Source organism: Sinocyclocheilus grahami, unplaced genomic scaffold (genome assembly GCF_001515645.1).
Source record: "Sinocyclocheilus grahami isolate Dianchi unplaced genomic scaffold, SAMN03320097.WGS_v1.1 scaffold822.1, whole genome shotgun sequence".
In the NCBI taxonomy this organism is placed as follows: domain Eukaryota; kingdom Metazoa; phylum Chordata; class Actinopteri; order Cypriniformes; family Cyprinidae; genus Sinocyclocheilus; species Sinocyclocheilus grahami.
In genome coordinates this window covers 343,890-364,725 of record NW_015506001.1, presented here as the reverse complement: position 1 = coordinate 364,725, position 20,836 = coordinate 343,890, and the positions used below count along the sequence as shown (strand labels likewise).

The 20,836-nt window shown below is 39.2% G+C and overlaps 1 protein-coding gene and 1 long non-coding RNA gene across 2 annotated transcripts; one reads left to right on the top strand and one right to left on the bottom strand.

Moving 5' to 3' along the window:
* Positions 1-1,090: 1,090 nt before the first annotated feature.
* On the bottom strand, positions 1,091-2,008 carry LOC107562418 (uncharacterized). Its single transcript, XR_001605983.1, has 3 exons — positions 1,950-2,008; positions 1,423-1,445; positions 1,091-1,203 (listed from the first exon to the last, which is right to left on the bottom strand). It is a non-coding gene; the product is annotated as an uncharacterized lncRNA (long non-coding RNA).
* Positions 2,009-6,783: 4,775 nt separating this feature from the next.
* Positions 6,784-20,535, top strand: LOC107562416 (acid sphingomyelinase-like phosphodiesterase 3b). The gene is made up of 8 exons (XM_016247050.1): positions 6,784-6,983; positions 7,988-8,201; positions 14,272-14,369; positions 14,449-14,592; positions 14,736-14,905; positions 15,009-15,189; positions 18,570-18,703; positions 19,959-20,535. The coding sequence occupies exons 1-8, from the start codon at positions 6,914-6,916 to the stop codon at positions 20,319-20,321; spliced, it is 1,374 nt and encodes a 457-aa protein (XP_016102536.1). The 5' UTR covers positions 6,784-6,913; the 3' UTR covers positions 20,322-20,535.
* Positions 20,536-20,836: the final 301 nt, after the last annotated feature.

Here is a 20,836-nt window from a genome sequence, read left to right as displayed (position 1 = left end):
CTATGAAAAACTGTACAAGAGAACAAAGAGCCATAGCGGTCATTGAGATCAAGCAACATCGAGTCCTCAGAATGGACCAGGACTTAATTTCGAAGACTGCCCTGAGATGGTCATCACCTGGCAGAAGAAAACAAGGGCAACTAAAAGCAACATGGAGACATACAGTTATGACAGAACTAAAGGTCTAAGGCACAGTAGGCTGCAAACAATCAAGCCAAGTGGAAATAAATCATTGTTGCCTTATGTCCAACTAGGGACGAAGAGGAGAAAGTAAGCTGCATAACAGCCTACTCCTTATATTGTGATTAAGAATTTGTTTTATTTTGTCTGGGCTTACACACACACACACACACACCGATGAGCCATTACATTATAACCACCTATCTAACAACTTGCAGGACCTCCTTTAGCCAACAAAACAGTGGCCACATGGCAAGGTATTAATTCGACAAGGTGGCGATAGGTCTCCAGGGGTATTTAGTACCCTAATGTCAACAGCAGATCCTCCAGTTCCTGTACAATGCGGAGTGTTGGTGATGAAACCACAAATGTTTGACTGGGATTTGGAGGCCAAGGCATTAAAAGGAAATCACCATCATGTTCCTTGAACCACTCCTTGACGATTCTGGCAGTGTGGCTTGGTGCATTATCCTTCTGGTAATGGCCATCACTGGCAGGGAACACAGTTGCCATGCATAGGTGCACTTGGTCCTCAACGATGTTCAGATACTTGACAGCGACCTCTGTCATTGCCAACAAAGGGTATATAACATATATATATATAATATATATATACATATATATAAAATATATAATTTTGTTATTGACTAAATACTTATTTTCCACCATAAATTGCAAATAAATTCTTTAAAAATCCTACGATGTGATTTTCTGGATTTTTTTTCTCATTTTGTCTCTCATAGTTGAGGTATACCTATGATGAAAATTACAGGCCTCTCTCATCTTTTTAAGTGGGAGAACTTGCACAATTGGTGGCTGACTAAATACTTTTTTGCCCCACTGTATGTGTGTGTGAATGTGAATGAAAAGTCATGTGACTGAAACAGATGAATGCAAAACCTACTGAGTTGAACTATCGCCATCATCTTCTGCCAGACTTCAAACTTCAGGTTCCCCAGGTGTTCTGCAACATTCACCAATGCTCCAGCAGGCATCACTGGATCCCTCAGTGTGATCTGAGCTCTGCGATTACATTCAGGAGTTAGACAGACAGAGGAAGTGAACTGCAGAGAGAAGACAGCTCGCTTACCTGTCTTTTGACACATTGAAGTTCTGCAAAACACAAATGGAGGAAATAAGCTACATGATCAAATGTTATTCAACCCTCAACTAAATTCAGGAGTTAGACAGACAGAGGAAGTGAACTGCAGAGAGAAGACAGCAAGAAAACAGCTCGCTTACCTGTCTTTTGACACATTGAAGTTCTGCAAAACACAAATGGAGGAAATAAGCTACATGATCAAATGTTATTCAACCCTCAACTAGTGGTCAAGCAATACTGATTCTATGCTGACTGATGCTAATACCTATGTAAATCTTAGCAGATAGACAGATGGCCCATATACAAACAATATCAATATCACATTATTTTACTAAAAATAGAAAAGTAAATGCTATGATACTTTATCATTTACTATTTACTTTATCACTTCTGTCTAGTAATGTAAGAGTAGAGACAATAAACTAAGGAAAAGGGAGAATGGGAGCTCCAACACACAGGCGTTGTCGAAATAAAAGTCCAGCTTCCTACACATCAGCCAAGCAGGCCGATATATTGATTGACCACTAATTCAACCTTGATGAGAGTCACTTTAATGTCTTTATTTTGTAGATAACTACAATAAAACAATTGTGTATAAATAAATACAATTTAAAAAAATCGATAAATACAATAAAACCTTAAACTGAAAATGCAGGTTAGTTCTTACCTGTAGAAAGGGGATGTCAGCAGCATCTAAATCTTTTTTTATAGTTCCGATGTTGTTTGAAAGAGATTCGATCTCTCTCTCTATTTGTTCAATCTTCTCCTTCATCATCTGACTCTTCTTATTCTCTTCCTCTATCAGTGCAGATATTCTAATCATCTCTTCATCTCGCAGAAACTGATGAAGCCGCTCAAAATCCTCCTGCAAGCATCTCACGGTCTGCTGAGTCTGAGCCTGTATAAAATACAAAGATGCTTTCGCATCACTTCTTCTACTTGAATCTTTCTATAAATGCTTTAATCTAGAATATTTCACTGTATAGTTCTCACCTTAATGTGTTGTGCTGCATCATCAAATGTTTGTTTGATTTCTTTAAAGCTCTCAAGTTTTTCTTGTAAAAGTTTCAAAGAAGTCTTGAGTTTCACCTAAAATTATTTAAATTACAAAATAAATATATATATAGTTTTATATAAATATGTAGTTAGTTGTTTTGATATTGTTAGTAAAGTTGTTTTTCCCCCCCAATGTCTTACTTTATTCTATTCTGAACTCTATTTACTTTATGTAGTTGTATATCAAATTCATAGCATGACCACTTTCAAAGAAACCGGAAACATTAACACATCACCAACGGCTAGGCATTTTTCAATAACCCAGGAGCAAATAACAGGTAACGAGGAAATCCGGTGCTATTAAACAAGAACCCAGAACAATTACATGAATAAAACATTGAGGGGGGAAAAAACATGGTGAAACAATTTCCAAACAGAAATTGCAAATGCTAATAAATGTCACCAATAATTACAAAGAAATAACAACTAACACATTGAATTAAACATGAAATTTTGAATTTTTTCTTGTAAAACATACTCCAGTAACCTTTTATTTACAACTTCGAATCTTTTATTTTTAACTTACAAAATATTTTTTTACAGTGTACACTAGAATCATAATGACACGTTTGACCTGAATAGAGACATAAATATGTTTTACCTTTAGAAGCGGTGTGACTTCATCAACAGGTCTGAATGTGTGATTAAGGTGTTTTTCTGAATCTCTGCACACCAAACACACAGGATGGTTATCATCCAGACAGAAGAGTTTGAGTTTCTCTCTGTGCACATCACAGAACACCTCAGATGATGACTGCAATGAACTTCTCTTCTGTAAGAATGACTCACACATGTTACGCAGTGCAAGATTAGCAGGTGTCTGACATCCTGTGAATCTTTTCCTGCACACTGGACATTCCTGAAATCCTCTGGAGCTCCAGAACTGTTGCAAACAAGCTCTACAGACACTGTGACTACATAACAGAAGCACAGGATCAGTGAAGATGTCTAAGCACACAGGACACAGCAGATCCTCCTCTGATATCTGACTCAGAGAACTCATTTTCTACCGCAGTCTCTCCAGTTATGATTGAGAAACGTTATAACTAAAAGCTTTTATCATCACAAGATGTCTGCTATACCGGATATCCTTGTTCGTTTCTGAGCTTTGGTCTCTAGCACGTTTAATATGTGATCATGTAGTCACCACTTTCCACATTACAGGTTAATGATTACTTCAGAGGACTCATGCAAAAGCAAACTGACTCAAACATGTATTTGATTTGAAGTCAGAGTGAAGGAATGCAAGCAGAGATGAAAAATCTGTCTTCCAGGAGGAATTATGTCCGGAGTCTGCAATCTTTTTGACATTTTTATTTTAATCACTGCTTTAATGAAAAGCACATTTACTTACTAAGAATGTTGCAGATCTTTTCCTCTTACATTATGTTTGTTTGCTATTTATTAATTAATTAATTTATGTGCTTTTCATGCAAGTTTCCTTCCATTATGTGGAAAAAGGATATCCAGGCCTTTTGTAAGCAAAACTTCACAGACATGAAGCTTTTAAATGGCTCTTGTCTCAGTTCATTTCCTCGTACAAACAATTTATTGAGAAAGTGGTATATGTGTAATGTCACCTGACTAAACCAGAAAACAGGTCTGATCTCCCCTGTTTGTCAGAGAAAGCGCTAACAACAGTATGAACTGATGGACTTTTTGCGAGAAGAAAAATTCAAAACTTTTAGTTCTCTGTTGAATGGGAACTTGCACTGCATCCTTTAGTGGACACTATGGGGGAATGCCTCCACTGTGACCAGTATTTGAAGCATGTGTGAAAACACTCATTGGCCAGTGACAGCCCATGAAGCATAAGTGGGTGCCTTTAATACACATCATTAGCTTTTTTGTCTTCAGGAGCTGTTTGTTGTGTATAGCATATGGTAGAGGCATTACTATGGAAAAGGAAAACTCCTGTGAACATTTTAGGAAGTGAGTGCCTCCGTGTCCCAGGTTTCTGACACCTGAGGACACACACAACCTTTGCATTATCTGCCTTGGAGAGGAGCATGTGCGTTCAGTGCTCGAGGGTTCTGAATGCTCTTCATGCCCCATTTACACGGGGCGTCGGCGTCAACGCCTCTCATTTACTTTGAATGGAGTGACATCAAGCGTTGCCGAAATGAATTGTGGGTCCGTCGCGTCGCATTGGGTCCATTGCTCACGGCAGAAATTGTAAACTTTTCAACTTTAAGCGCCAACTCAGGCATCAGTCAATCAGATCGCTTGAGTCATCTAATCTGGCAGACATAATTTTGCTGGTATCGTTCAGTCAAGATGAGGATGTGTTGATGATGGTGAGGAAAGTATGATTACTGAGTCATCTCAACCTGCCAGCCCCGCATCAACAAGTTTTTGGATGTCATGGCCTGCACCGCAAAGAGACTGGATCTGGTTTGGAGGCGCAGAGTTACTTGTGGCAGACTAGACGAGCGCTTTCTGTCAGACCATGTTCGTCCTTCCCCTTGCGGATTATGGTAATGTGGAAGGATTGGCTGAGTGAAGATGCCTCCTGTGGGAGAGATGTTTGAGAGCTATCTCTGCCAAGGGTAAATCATCTTCTTTGAAGACTCCTGCGCTGCTATACATGCCACTTCGCACTTGAATGGCAGGGCGTATGCAGCAGCAGGTCAAGCCAGGAGAGCTTTACACACATTGGCAGTGTTACAACCAGGCAGACCTACTTAAAGATTTGGATGAAGGTAAGGGTTTGTTCCCTGAAACAGTTGCTGAGCTGCACCGGAGTACAGATTTTGCCCTCTGGGCTAATAAGCAAAATGCCGCTGCTATCGGGCCTTCAATGGCAGCAGCGGTGGCCATGGAGAGACACCTGTGGTTAAATTTAACGGACATCAGGAACTTTCTTTTCAATGCTCCAGTCTCACCTTCTGGGCTTTTTGGCACATCCATTGAGATGGTGGCACATCCACAAGTTCAAGGGGGAAAGGGCGCAGCTGGCGGCATTAAGGAAAGTCCCTTGCTGGAGCAGATCTAGAGCTCTAACCCTAATCAAACACACCTGAGCATGCTAATCAACGTCTTCAGGATCATTAGAAAATCACAGGTAGGTGAGTTTGATCAGGGTTGGAGCTAAACTCTGCAGCGCATTGGCCCTTCAGGGCAAGATTTGAGGAACCCTGTTCTACAGCCTTCTACATGAATATCTAGATCAGCGGTGGTGAACTCCGGTCCTGGAGAGCCACAGCCCTGCAGAGTACAGCTCCAACCCTAATTAAAACTCACCTGCCTGTAGCTTCCTAGTAACCCTTCAGACCTTGATTAGCTTGTTCAGGTGTTTTTGATTAGGGTTGAAGCAAAACTGCAGGGCTCTCCAGGATCGACGTTCGCCTCCCCGATCTAGACTGTATATCCCAGAAAGTGGTGGTTATGCCCAGATCAACAATACAATAACTGTGTATCCACTGTCGGGCCAAAAACGAGGGTGCTAGTGCTCTATCCAAGTTAGAAGACTGTGTGCACGGCTGCTCATTTCCCATGTTTTATATTAAGCTACCAGCTAACATCAGCATATAAGACATGCAAACAATTTTATTGGCAAAGCTCACTTTCAGACACCAGAGAGTGTCAGAAGTAACTTATAATTGAGATCTGATGGGAATTCTGATTACTGTATGAGGCATTTGTTATTTCTTTGATGAGTCTTTGATGAATAGAAAGTTCAAAAGAACATCATTTATTTGAAATGGAAAACTTCTGAAACATTATAAATGTCTTTACTGACACTTTTGATTAATTTAATGCGTTCTTGCTGAATGCAAGTATTAACTTATTTATAATTTTATTCCAATAAAACATTGGAACTGTAGCGTATGGAGAATGAAAATATGAATCAAATATGAATGTGACAGAATGTGTCACCATTAATTTGACTTAGTAATCATATATTTGTAAGCAAGCCTGTTTGATTTCCAATAACTAGCTAAGTATATGATGACCTGCGAAATATGTTTTTGTTTCAGTAAAGTAATTTTTTAACAGTACTAGAGTAAAGTACAAAGTTACTCAAGTACTTTGCACCCTTGATAAATATGCAGTTCAGTATTTATGACAACATTTATATGCAGCTAAACTCCAAAAAAGGATTTAACACTGATTTTTGGTTGCTTTGTGAACAGTGTAGTGCCAAAAAAACAAAACAACTAGGGCTGTTGTAATTGGTTTATAAATCTATCAAAAACATTTGGTATGGAAACTGCTTCACACATAAGGCTTCAGTTTCATTTTAATACCGAGCCACTACTGTATGAACATTACAGTCACGCCCTCAAAATAGCAGCACACTAAAATAGAATGCTGACTGCATAGTAAAAGACCGTTACAAATGTGTAACAGATTTATTTTTCCTTACACATGGTAACAGCTGGAGAACTATTTTTGAACAAGCACTCATGTCGTTAAGACAGTGCTGGTTACCATCCTGCATGTTTATTGGCTCCAACTGACTTCTCTTATCTGTCAGTTTATTGACGGCTGTGGAATGAATGTCCTGATGCAGGATAACAGCCGTCAGATCAGAGTCTCTGGATCTCCCACAAGCATTTGGTGAATCTCACAATGGCATGTGTTTGGAAAATTATTCTTCTCAGCATTTTCATTGTCTCTGGTAGAAGTAACGTGTTGAAAGGTATGTCCTTAAACGCTTTTAGTTGTTTTGGCTAAGATTGAACTAAAACGACTGTATACTGTCCATCTTTTATAAAGCAATCTTAAGTTTTTTGAAGAGCAGAGCCTTTCGGCAGTGTATCACATTTATGGTTTCATTAGAGCATGAGAACGTGTGTTGTTTATAAGACGTAAAGCTGGTGTGTAGGCAGTGTGAACAAAAAAGTGAAAATAACAGTTAGAAAAGCTAGTAATGTAACTGCTAGTCTTGAGTACAAAATGATATGATGATACTCCCACTATATGATATGGACACATTCTGTATGGTCAACAAATAATGTGTTTTTATTATATTTATTTTATTATAATGATTTTTTAATCATAATAATGTATTAGCAGCAGTAGTAGTAGTAGTAGTAGCAGTATGCCTTCCCTCCCTAATATACATAAATGCATTTAGCAGAAGTTTTTGTACAAAGTGACTTAGAACAGAGGAACTAGTTGCAGAGGAACTGGTCCGCAAAAGCTAGAAGCATTTATTTATTTTTATCTCCAACCAACTGTAAAGCTTAAAATGTTTATTAGTTTATTAGCTGGGTAATACACATTAAATAAGTCAATATACCTGTGAACACTGATCCCAGTTGAACCCATAGTATGAATAGTATCGTTGGGTTCCATAACAGGTATTAAACTATTTAAGTCGAAAGTGTATCTAAAAAATATTCAATTGTGCTAACAAGGAAGTTTCCAGATGATGAAGATTTTCCCCATAGACAGATATAGGATTAATTCATCTCTAGAGGATTAACAAGAAATTAAAGGCTAAATTAGGAAAACTGTTGTCCCATTTTTCCTGATTTAGGCTTCAGTTTCTTGTGAATTGTGTGAGATTTAATAAATGGTGAAATCTTCCGTCTTTAATGGACTGTACATTTAAAATGAGATCTGTAAATAGTTCAGTAGTCTTGAGATACATCATACTCAGTATATCACCAGACTGATCACAATTGTTATCCACTACAGGTTATTTTTGGCACATCTCAGACCTCCACTGGGATCCTTCTTACGATATAGGGAGTAACTTGGCATCAAAATGTGCCTCTAGTGGAGGGCGTCCGACCCCGAACGCAGGCAGATTTGGAGATTATTCCTGTGACTCCCCATGGACTCTGATAAACTCAACAATGAGCGCCATGAGAGAGATCCTGCCTGACCCGGACTTCATCATCTGGACCGGGTTTGTGCCAAGCGCCCTTTTAACTCATAAAACTGTTTTTGTTAGTTTTAAATTTAAAGTGGACTCAATAGTGCACTGCAGTGGTGACATTTTTTGTCGACCAACCCTGGTCCACCTGAAAAAAACCTACTAGGATTTTTCCACTGGCTTTTGAATTATAACTTGTTTGAATTTTTGAAGCCTAAATCAGCAGAAGTAAAAGCTTAACTTCGGCTATAAATGAACATGACTTCAACGTAACCACCATTAAGCTTCAACTCTTTCGGTCTTTATTTAAAAAATATTTTCCCCGAAGGTTTGAGTTAGAATAGTTTGCGAAAGCACATTTACAAACACAATGAGGCAACAAGCACTCATGTCGTTAAGACAGTGCTGGTTACCATCCTGCATGTTTATTGGCTCCAACTGACTTCTCTTATCTGTCAGTTTATTGACGGCTGTGGAATGAATGTCCTGATGCAGGATAACAGCCGTCAGATCAGAGTCTCTGGATCTCCCACAAGCATTTGGTGAATCTCACAATGGCATGTGTTTGGAAAATTATTCTTCTCAGCATTTTCATTGTCTCTGGTAGAAGTAACGTGTTGAAAGGTATGTCCTTAAACGCTTTTAGTTGTTTTGGCTAAGATTGAACTAAAACGACTGTATACTGTCCATCTTTTATAAAGTTTTTTATTAAGTTTTTTGAAGAGCAGAGCCTTTCGGCAGTGTATCACATTTATGGTTTCATTAGAGCATGAGAACGTGTGTTGTTTATAAGACGTAAAGCTGGTGTGTAGGCAGTGTGAACAAAAAAGTGAAAATAACAGTTAGAAAAGCTAGTAATGTAGCTGCTAGTCTTGAGTACAAAATGATATGATGATACTCCCACTATATGATATGGACACATTCTGTATGGTCAACAAATAATGTGTCGAAGGTTTGAGTTAGAATAGTTTGCGAAAGCACATTTACAAACACAATGAGGCTGTGAAAGCGACTAGTGAGTAGATGAGTTTACCTGTTCACTGTCCAGACAACTTCTGAAGTCACATTTAGACACTTGTTAGCAACTGCCTTTTTTCAAAACAAGAAAACGCTTAATTAAAAAAATACATAAGGGGGTTTTACTGATGCATTTTATTTAATTAATTTCATGACTTCAACGTAACCACCATTAAGCTTCAACTCTTTCGGTCTTTATTTAAAAAATATTTTCCCCGAAGGTTTGAGTTAGAATAGTTTGCGAAAGCACATTTACAAACACAATGAGGCTGTGAAAGCGACTAGTGAGTAGATGAGTTTACCTGTTCACTGTCCCGACAACTTCTGAAGTCACATTTAGACACTTGTTAGCAACTGCCTTTTTTCAAAACAAGAAAACGCTTAATTAAAAAAATACATAACAAGGGGGTTTTACTGATGCATTTTATTTAATTGAATAAAATGCGAAAATATCTTGAGCTTTTGTTCATCACAGACCTTATTTCACACATTCAAAGGTGCAGTAAGCGATTTCTGAAAAATGCTTTTGATATTTGAATCAGAATCAGAATGGGTTTTATTCACCAAGTGTGTGCGCACACAAGGAATTTGTTGTGTTTTTTTAGGAGCTGTTGGTACATACAGGTATATACAAACATACATGACATGACAACAGAGAGTATTGGTAATTTCTGCTGGAGCTGAAGCTGGAGATGGCATGGGCATAGATACATCTATGTTTTTTATGCATAGATGTTCTAGTGCGCAGAGATCTGTAATGTCTGCCTGAGGGGAGAATTGCAAACAGGTTGTGGCCGGGGTGAGAGGGTTCTGTGATGATGGTGACGGTTACCCGCCCGTTTCTTCACTCTGGAGTTGTACAAGTCCTGAAGGTTGGGCAGGTGCACACCAGTTATCCTTTCAGCTGTCCTAACAGTCCGATGCAGTCTTCTTAAATCTGATTTGCTGGTTGACCCAAACCAGACCAGTTATAGAAGAGCACAGAACCGACTCAATAACAGCTGAGTAAAACTGTGTCATCTGCGCCTGTGGCAGGTTGAACTTTTTCAGTTGACAAAGGAAGTACAATCTCTGCTGGGCCTTTTTCACACTGGAGTCAATAGGGCCTTTCGCACCGCGGGAACCTTTTCATAGTACCAGAACTAATTGTGGAACTGCCCACTTAGGCTTCGCAGTGTGAACGTAGCCTCTGACGATTTAAAGCACAAATAAAGTGAGAGAGCCTCCCAGACTTACGCTGATGATCTTGGGTCTCTTGACACTGGTCTGGTCTGCGTGTCCGTTCACCTGTGAAAGCTTCACCCTCCTCTTCCTCCCTGGTTTGATCTGGACAGCTGCTGACTTCTGCTTGCTCTTCTTGGCTCTCAATCGTCCAGCAGGCTGCTGCGAGTCTTCGGTGAGCACCGTCTCCTCCTGGTGAGCGTCTCCATTGGTCTCTGGCCCTGGCACGTCCGAGACGACGTCCTCCTGTTCTTTCTTCTTCACTGTTGTTTTACGAGAGGCTTTAGCGGAGTCTTGTGTCTTCTGTGAATCTGCCTGGGTCTGCTCGTCTGAGGAGGCACTTCTCAGCTTCTTCTGTGGTGCCGCGGCTGCTGACACATCTACAGCTGCGATGGCCGAGACAGTGACTCCTTTTGCCTTTTTCTTCGGCGGTACAGGAGTCACGACCTCTGCTGATGTAACGCTGATTCCCATCTCTGAGCAGTGATATGCTTCCTCTGCTTTTTCACAGGTCTTCCTCGAAGCCGTCCTCTTCCTCCGCTGCTTCTTCATCTGTTTAAGGGCAGGCTCGGAGCATGGACTCTCGTGCGCTCTGTGCTTGCTTTCACTGTCACACTGTGGTAATTCAGCATCAGACTCCAGCTTCTCTTCTGTTAAACCTGTGGCGTCCTGCGTCTCCTGTGTCTGCTGACCCTCAACACTCTTTAAACCGCTCTTCTTTTTCTTCTTGCTCTTCTTTTTTGGTTGGGTGTCCTTTGATATGTCAGTGTCATCTGACGCAGCCACAGACTCTGACTGACCTGCTGGAGATTAATCAACAGTTGACAAACTGTAATGAGCTTTAAGCATTGTCATTAAGCAAAGCAAATGGTTTGGATCAGTGTTGTGATGGAGAGAGAGCATCTACTGCTCCAGGCCACCGAGGCCGAGTCTAAAGGGCCTTTCGCACCGCGGGAACCTTTTCATAGTACCAGAACTAATTGTGGAACTGCCCACTTTTTGCCATTTTCGCACCACCGGAACTGGGTGCGATTTTAGTACCGGACTGCCTTTTTTGAGAGCCAAATTAGCTCCTACTCTAGGCAGGGTCTAACCAGCACAACTGGTACTAATCGTGACGTAAGTAGACATTGATTGGTCAAATGCGTATGAAAACACCCTCACCCACCATGATTTAAAACGCCGTGTAAACATACTGTAAACATTGTGTCAACTTATTTCGCAAGTATGGAGAACAGCGATAGATGGACGGATGCTGAAGTGCATGCACTTGTAGCAAATGTAGCACTGCCAGATTCTTAGTCCTCCTTTCCGTCCTTTCAATCACTTTACGTATACGTCGACTTTCCATGTCCATTATTGTGAAACCCGCGAGACACAACAAACACACAGCTCCGATCACAGCTTCCTCCATCCTCCTGTTGATAATGTTGTTCTTCTTTGTTTCTGTTGTTGAACGCCACGCACAAATGACGTTGCTGTCGACCGGCTTGCGTCACTTCTTAGTACACACTCTCGGTGCGAATGCAACCCTTTAAATGGTACTGGGAAATAGTTCGTGCAAAATCGTCCCAGTACTTTAGTATTTAGTTCTGGAACTGAAGCGGTGCAAAAGGCCCTAATGTGATTGTCCCACTTCAGGTCCTGAGAGATGACTCCACAGCTGCCACAGTGCTGTTCATGATGGTGAGAGGGGGGAGTGCAGGGGGATCTCTCCTGAAGTCCACAATCATCTCCACAGTTTTGAGCGGGTTCAGCTCCAGGTTGTTGTGACTGCACCAGACAGCCAGCTGCCCAACCTCTTGTCTGTAAGCAGACTCGTCACCATCCAGGATGAGACCGATGAATGTGGTGTCATCTGCAAACTTCAGGAGTTTGACAGAGGGATCTTTAGAGGTGCAGGCATACCCCTTTTCCACCAGCATGAACCTGGTGCTAGTTCGGAGTTGGTTTGACTGGCGAGCCTTTTAAGAACCAGTTTGCCTTTCCACGGGCTAGAGAGCCACCACAGAGCCAGGTCTTACGTCACTGAATACGTCTCATCTTTCCCAGTAACGCTAGCGTGGCAGCGCCAAACACAACAGGCAGATCTTTGGTTTCTTGGGTACAGGGATAAAGGTGGAGCATTTGAAGCAGGAGGGAACTTCACAGCTCCAGTGATCTATTGAAGATCAGTGTGAAGAAGGATGACAGCTGGACAGCACAGGCTTTAAGGCAGGCTGGAGCCTTTGACTTTCCTTATATTCTGCGTACATCATCTCCACAGATCTTAAGTGCAGGCTGAGAAGCAATAGGGGGGAGGGAGGTGTTGATGGCTGTGTTGTGAGTAGGGCTGCATGATTAATCGAATGCAATTGTCATGCACATCTTGTTAGTAAAGCCGGTTCTTTAGTAAATCTCCATCACGTGCTTTCAGATGGAGCAGCATTTACTACACAGAGCCATAGTTCACTGAACAAGCTACGCAAAATCGTGTTCATAATCGCAGACAATATAATCGCGAAATCGTTCTGTGATTATGATGATTATTTGCGTAGCTTGTCAGTGAACTACGGCTCTGTGAAGTAAATGCTGCTCCACCTGAAAGCAAGTGAAAATACCACATTTAATAACATGTTTTACTCCAAACTCACATCATAACGTCAGTCGAGTGTTTGAAGTAAATCCTTCTGTGAGATGATGTGGCTTCTTACACAGAATAAGGCACGCAACATATTTCATAGTATTCTAAGCAGTGATAAAGGCTATAGCATTGCATTATTATATATTTTATTATAATAAACATTATAAAAAGACGAACTCGGATAAACCATATATTGTTGTAGTCGTGTGTTTATTAGTCAAGTTGAATCAATGAAAGCAGTTAAATCTTCTGTTTATTCATGATTTCCTGGGTTTCTTCTGCGGGGTGTATTTGGAGTTTCCGTGCAAGAGCGTCCTCTGGCCTTCAGATGGAGATTTACTACTGATCACAGAACCATGCTTTACTGAAAGATACGCATGACAATTGCATCTTCTGCCTAATCGCGATTTATCGCCTTTACGATTTAATTTTGATTAATCATGCAGCCCTAGTTGTGAGACAGGAAAACTTATCAGCCGATGTCGATATTTGAAAAATGGCAGATATCGGCTGATATATGGGCCTTGGCGATATATCGGTTGGCCACTAGTCCTTAGCCTGGTTGTAACCCTTCTTTCTAAAATTATATTCCCCTGACCTTTTCTCTGCCATCTCTCTCTTTCTATAGTCATTCTGCTAATGCCCATCTTGTGCACTGAGCTCTTTCTCCTCCCCCATTATGAGTGGACACGCCCCTTACTGCTGATTGGCCAAAAGTGTGTTTTGGTGCTCAGTCCGATCCACTTTTCAACAACGTTTTTCAAAAATTGCTTACTGCACCTTTAACCAAAAAGCCTCAGTGACGATGCAACCAGAAGTGCTAAAATGCTAACTCGCTTCCAGGTTTTGGCCTACAATAATACTCGTACTCGTACTGCTAATCAAACGTTTGGACACACCTGGACACGCCCCTTACTGCTGATTGGCCAAAAGTGTGTTTTGGTGCTTAGTCCGATCCACTTTTCAACAACGTTTTTCAAAAATTGCTTACTGCACCTTTAACCAAAAAGCCTCAGTGACGATGCAACCAGAAGTGCTAAAATGCTAACTCGCTTCCAGATTTTGGCCTACAATAATACTCGTACTCGTACTGCTAATCAAACGTTTGGACACTCCTTTTTATAATGTTTTAAACTTTTCAATCTAAAACTTTTGGAAGCAAATATAAAATGTGTATTCATAAAAAAATTGTGAAAGAAAGCCCTTTTGAAATCTTTCTTATAATTAAACTCTTTTTCACAGAGATGATACGCCTCATGTGCCTGATGAGCAGCTGGGAGTCGAACCTGTCCTGCGTATAATCAGCAATCTCACCCACATCATAAAATCCACTTTTCCTAGTATGTGTTTCATATGGCCTGCTAACTGCTAGTTTGCTTTGTTTGTCTATGAAATTCATTGCACATTTTTTGTCTTTAGACACCAAGGTGTATTCTGCAATGGGAAATCATGACTACCATCCAAAGAACCAAATGCCCCCAGAAAAAAGCAACATTTATGAACAAACCGCAAACCTGTGGCATGACTGGCTACATGCTGCGTCAAAGGAAACCTTTAAAATAGGTATAAACTACAGCAGCTCATCATTAACAATACACTGACACAAAGACAATAAGGAAGAGTTTGGTCGAAAAAAATATTACAGATTATACTACATTATAAAATTAATTATATTATATAACTTTCATTGTTAATGTCGTTTACAGGTGGATATTACACAGAAAAGTTGCTGAATCAAACTGGCTTCAGAGTCGTGGTCCTAAATACGAACCTCTATTACGATCAGAACAAACTCACAGAGAAAATCAAAGACCCTGCAGACCAGTTGAGTTGGGCCGATAAAGTGCTTCAGGACGCAGCTAAAAATAATGAGAAGGTTAGTTGTATCTTGCAGCGAGGACGCTAAACCAGTTTTGTCAGTTTATCCACATATGTGTGTCATTGTTGCACATAAAGAGCCTTTGTTCTGTCTTACCCAGGTTTACATTATTGGCCACGTCCCTCCAGGGTTTTTTGAGAAGAAGCGAGATAAAGCCTGGTTCAGAAAAGAGTTTAATAAGCGCTATATAGATCTCATACAGAAGCACAGCGCTGTTATACAAGGCCAGTTCTTCGGTCATCATCACACTGACAGCTTCCGCATGTTCTACAGCTCTAAAGGTACTATCAATTGTGTTACTAATTGTGTGCATCTTTTGGAATTAGAATTACACTTTAAATTAGAAAACTGGAAAAACTATTCATTAGAAGGGTTATTGTAGTCAACTTATTTTATTTCAGCTAGTTGTCAAGGCAACATTTAAACTTTTCATTTAGTAACTTGATGTATTAAAAAAACTAAACCTGAAATAAAAAAAATGTGATCGTAGTATAATAAAATGACAAAAATACACAACAAAATTTCTCTAATTATTAAATAATAAATTATTTAAAATGAAAATAGAAAATATCCAAGTAAAAACTAATTCAAAATATAAATAAACGCTATTGGATCTCAGAGATAATAAAATAACACTGTAGTGTTTACTTTTAGCCATGTAATGTATTTCTCAAAGCTTTACAACAATCTCAGAAAACAAGGTACAAAAGCTGTCACTGGGATGGTACCTAGAAAGGTACCCAAAGTATAATAATAATAATAATAATAATAATAATAATAATGCATTATTTAAATAGCACCTTTTACAGAACCCAAGGACAATTTACATAAAGTTGATAGATAATGAACACGAATACATACGAATATATAGTCACATGATCAAGCAAATAGAGCAGACAGAGATCATATAATATACAAGATAAGTAACAAAAGCAAGCATGGAACTGAAAATTGAGACAGACAACCAATTAACAAAACATATTGTAAATAAATGAGTTTTGAGATCAGTTTTAAACGTCTGGAGTGATGAGACAGCATGGAGGTTTTGAGGAAGTTTGTTCCACAGCTTAGGAGCGGAAATGCTGAAAAATTTGAGCCATCCATACTTTAAGATCAATAGGCAAGATGTTAAAGAAGAGGGAGGAAAAACAGAATTGGACTGTGCAGTAAAATTAATTTGCATATCATCAGCGTAACTCTAGAATTTAAGACCACGGCGCAGAATTATCTGACCCAGAGGAAGCATGTAGATAAAAAATAGAAGTGGGCCAAGAACAGATCCTTGAGGCACTCCACGGGAAAAAGTGACAGAGCAAAATGTGTGTTTATCAATGCTAATGAACTGTTGTCTGTCTGAGATATAACTTAGCCACTGCAGGACAGTTCCTGTAATGCCAAAAGCAGTAGAGTTAATTTTGTCAGCCATTTCTAATTTAGCCTTAGTCTTATCCCTGGTTTCACAGACAAGGCTTAAGCCTAGTCCCAGACTAAAGTGTAAGACTGATTTAACTGAAAGAAACTTGCACTGACTGATCTTAAAATATATCAGTGCCTTTGTTTTGTCTCAAGAGGCACACCAGTAATGTTTTTTCTAAGGCATGTTAATAAAAATTACTTAAATTTCCTAATTAAACAATGGCCTAATCCTGGCTTAGTCTAAGCCCTGTCTGTGAAACCGGGCCTTAGTCTTTTAAATTAGTCTTAGTCCTGTGTCAAATGTACTTTTCAGTTATCATATTTAGTCAAATTTGTCCTGTTTTTGTTCAGTCAAGTTTAGTCGACTAAATGTCTGAGCATTTCAGTCTAGTTTTAGTCAATGAAAACTTTTTGTCACATTTTCATCATGCTGTATAATGGTTAAACTGATTATATATATATATATATATATATAATTTATTTTTGCTCAAAATTATAACTGCAATGATTGTTGTCATTTGAGAAATTTATTTTTACATTTCAGGTATTGTACTTTCACCAATAAGCACAAAACATGTGGGCTCATACACATGGTTTTATTTTACCTCATAGTTTACTGATTTATTATAGGCTATTTAATATATTAATTAATATCAAAGACCTGGATATGCAGTCTCTCTGTCTACACAGACCACCGCCTCTGCCAGTGAGACGTGGTTTAGGCCTGGGACACACTGGACGATTTTCAAATCTTTACCGAAATTAAAACAATGGGAGATCGCAGACATGAAGACAGTTTCAACTGATTTTTAGCCTTATAATCCTCTCAACGCACACACTAGATGCTTCGACCAGACCGCGAGACCACACACTTGTTGATTGTAGGAATCATTTCACAGTGACACGAGACTTCACGGAGACTCAAGAAATCAAATATGACGAGAAGAAAAACACATGGAGGACAACTGACATTGACAGCTGGCTCTTCTGGCGCACGTTCTGTTGTACAGTATAGTGAAAAACAAAATAGAAAAAAAAAGAATGGTGGGTCGGTGCTTGAAAGTATCACCTTACTATTTCCATAGTGACGCGACATGTAGGCACAACAGCGCTGTATGACAGATGTGGCCTATCACCTTTGTTTTATTTTTCAGTGTTTTATTCATAATATTCACTTGTTAACTATATGATATATTCCGCTTGTCAAATATGTGTAAGTGAATGTGTTTGCCATTTAAAAAACTTCATAATGCTCATTCAGAGAATCGGATCTTTGGATTATCATCACGTAAATTCAGTCATTTCTTCAGAAATACATAAGTACGTTGAACTAGGTGAAGAATAGTGTGAACTTTCTAGTTACCTACACAACTCTTGACGCCGGGCCTGGAACGAGTGTTCAGTAGAGCAAAGTTATTTCTAAGGTGCATATGAGTTTCACTGCACTGGGAGTAGGTAACAGCTCTAGCCTGAGGTGTGAGAATGCGAGTCACGTTATTGCACGGGGGCTGTTTGCCGTTTATTAATATGAAAAACATTGCCTTACACAACTCGAGACAAGCAGCACTCACAAAACGCAGCCACACCAAAGAACACCACCATGTTAGCCAAGCCCAGGGAGGTACAATCTACAAAACCATCCAGACAAAACGCTATAAGTGACCCTGGACAACAAAACCAGTCATAAGTAGCACGGGTATATTTGTAGCAATAGCCAAAAATACATTGTATGGGTCAAAATTATCCATTTTTCTTTTATGCCACAATTCATTAGGATATTAAGTAAAGATCATGTTCCATGAAGATATTTTGTAAATTTCCTACCGTAAATATATCAAAAATGTATCATCATTAGTATTATGCATTGCTAAGGACTTAATTTGGACAATTTAAAGGCGATTTTCTCAATATTTCGATTTTTTTGCATCCTCAGATTCCAGATTTTCAAATAGTTGTATCTCGGCCAAATATTGTCCGATCCTAACAAACCATACATCAATGGCAAGCTTATTTATTCAGCTTTCAGATGATATATAAATCTCAATTTCTCAAAAGGTACACATTTGTATCATATTTATCCCAAAAAAGTGCATATTAGTACTTCAGTGGTACATTTTAGTAACTAAATGGTGCACCTTACTTCGTTTTGAAAGGGTACCACCCCAGTGATGGCTTTTTGTCTCGAGAGTGAAGTTGACTTTCACAAATTGTTTGTAAAATTGAAGCCGGTAATATCACTTTACAGGATCTCCCATAAGTGCGATGTTCCTGACTCCAGGAGTGACGCCCTGGATAACAACATTACCTGGTGTCATAGACGGTGGAAATAATCCCGGAATTCGCATCTTTGAGTATGACACCAAAACACTTTTGATCAAGGTAAGATCCATCCACATGAAGAAATATATATTTATAATCGCAAACTTTACACATATTTACACCAGCATTGTTTTAGTACCACTGACGCCTATTATAGTTTTTGTTAATATTTTGATTTAGATTTTATTTTCACTTTCATTTTAGTTAATGTTTAAGTCATTTTATTTTGTTTACATTTTTTCATATACATCTATACGGTTTTAATTTTTTTTAATTAGATTTAGTTATTTTACATCAAGTTAAACTAAATCAAATAAAAAATGAGAAATGGTGTCTCAACAATAAGCTAATTTTTTTTTTAATATTTGATTTGATTTCAAATAACATTTTTATTGTTTTAGTTTTAATTAAAGCTGCAGCACGTAACTTTTGCCTCTCTATCGCCATCTATGTTTGAAACATAAAAATGCAAGATACTCACAGAGTTATTTTGTTTTACGTGGGTTGTGCTTTGGCACTGCTCCTGTAGGAAGATGAATCTGTGAGCACCACATCAGAGCAGATCTGTCACTGTATGTCCACATACTTCATACTTACATATCCAGAAAAAAAAATCAACAAGTAACTAAAAATATCTATAAACGCTTGCTCAGTCAGATCAGATCACACGGTATACTCTCTCTCATAGCTACTGGACGATAAAGTGAAATTTACCTTACTAAAATTAAATAAAATAGTAATAATAATAATAAAACAAATAATAAACTTGATACCTATCTAAATAAAGCAAACAAGTGCTCTAATGATAGCTACCTATTGAGCCACTGAAATGTCTTACCTGTTCAGCAGAAAAAAAGTCAGATCTTGGAGTTGTTCATTTACCTTTGTTTTAGCACAGGCTTTTGTCGCTTTCTTTTTTGACTGCAGACCCTCCACAGATTGAGGTTTCTTGGTTTTGAAACCGGTTCCCCAGATGTTAACCGGTATTACCGTTTAGAACTTTACAGATTAAAGCAGCCATCTAGATGACAAGTTTAAATTCTAAGCAACTATTGTAAGAACAAGCTACAAACTCTCCACACGCGACTTTTAATAGCCAGATCATCGTTCTGTTTACGACGTGACGTAACTACGCACAGAATGACATCGAACTGACGAATTACGTCAATTTCCTGCGAAATCGGACCTGACACCTCAAATTTGAAATTATTATAAGCTTACTGTTGCAAATTGCAGTTAAAATTTTTTAAAGTACATACTGCTGTAATAACCCCGATTTACACATTTCTTTTCTTGCTGCTTTGTGTTCCTGAAGGATATATTGACCTACTATCTTAACCTGACATACGCAAATAAGGTGCATGAGCGCTGGGAGAAGGAGTACCGGCTGACGGAGGCGTTTCGAGTGCCGGACGCCTCTCCCGCCTCCATGCACCGCGTGATGGAGCGGATCACCAGCGACAAGTGTTATCTGCAGAAGTACTTTGAGTTTAACTCTGTGAATTATGACCTGACGGAGTGCCACGCTGACTGCCGCGTCGATCACGTGTGCGCGATGAGGGAAGTGGACTTTGAGGCCTATGAGAAGTGCGTGGTGAAGGAGGGAGGCTCGTCCACTGCTCCAGTGCTGTTTACTCTGCTTCTGTCACTGATGCTGAGCCTGCTGTGTTTGAGCTGATCACAGAACTGCAGCATTTCTGCAATATTGTCACGTGATCCCTCCAGACCGGTGCATGAGCGTCAGTGACGTTCTCACCAGTATTTAAAGTATTTAAGCTTTTAATGTACCATTCGTAAACTTGATCTTTCATGATTATTGTGTATTTATGTAACTGTCTCTTAGTTCAGCGCAAAATGAAAGTGTTTTTTGGGGGGTCCCGAACATTTTTCAAAACATCATCTTTTGTGGTCCACAGAAATTTGGAATGACATGAAGGTAAATACAAAATTGCAGCTGTCTTTTCTTCTTCATTGAGACATACTGTATATCTGAGTGAAATGGCTTCTCTGCAATAACACTGCAGTATTACATTAAAGGGGTCATATGATGCGATTTAAAAAAAAAATTTTTGTGTTACAAGCTTTTGGTGCGTAAAGAAGATCTGTAAAGTTGCAAAGACTAAAGTCTCAAATCCAAAGAGATATTCTTTATAAAAGTTAAGAGTCAGCCACGCCTACCTAAAACGGCTCGTT

Bases quoted from the DNA above. Each gene is read 5' to 3' on its own strand.
- LOC107562416 (XM_016247050.1), top strand. From the start codon at position 6,914: ATGGCATGTGTTTGGAAAATTATTCTTCTCAGCATTTTCATTGTCTCT. The intron at 6,984-7,987 runs GTATGTCCTTAA...TATCCACTACAG, and splicing joins TAGAAGTAACGTGTTGAAAG to GTTATTTTTGGCACATCTCA. The intron at 15,190-18,569 runs GTACTATCAATT...ATCACTTTACAG, and splicing joins CATGTTCTACAGCTCTAAAG to GATCTCCCATAAGTGCGATG.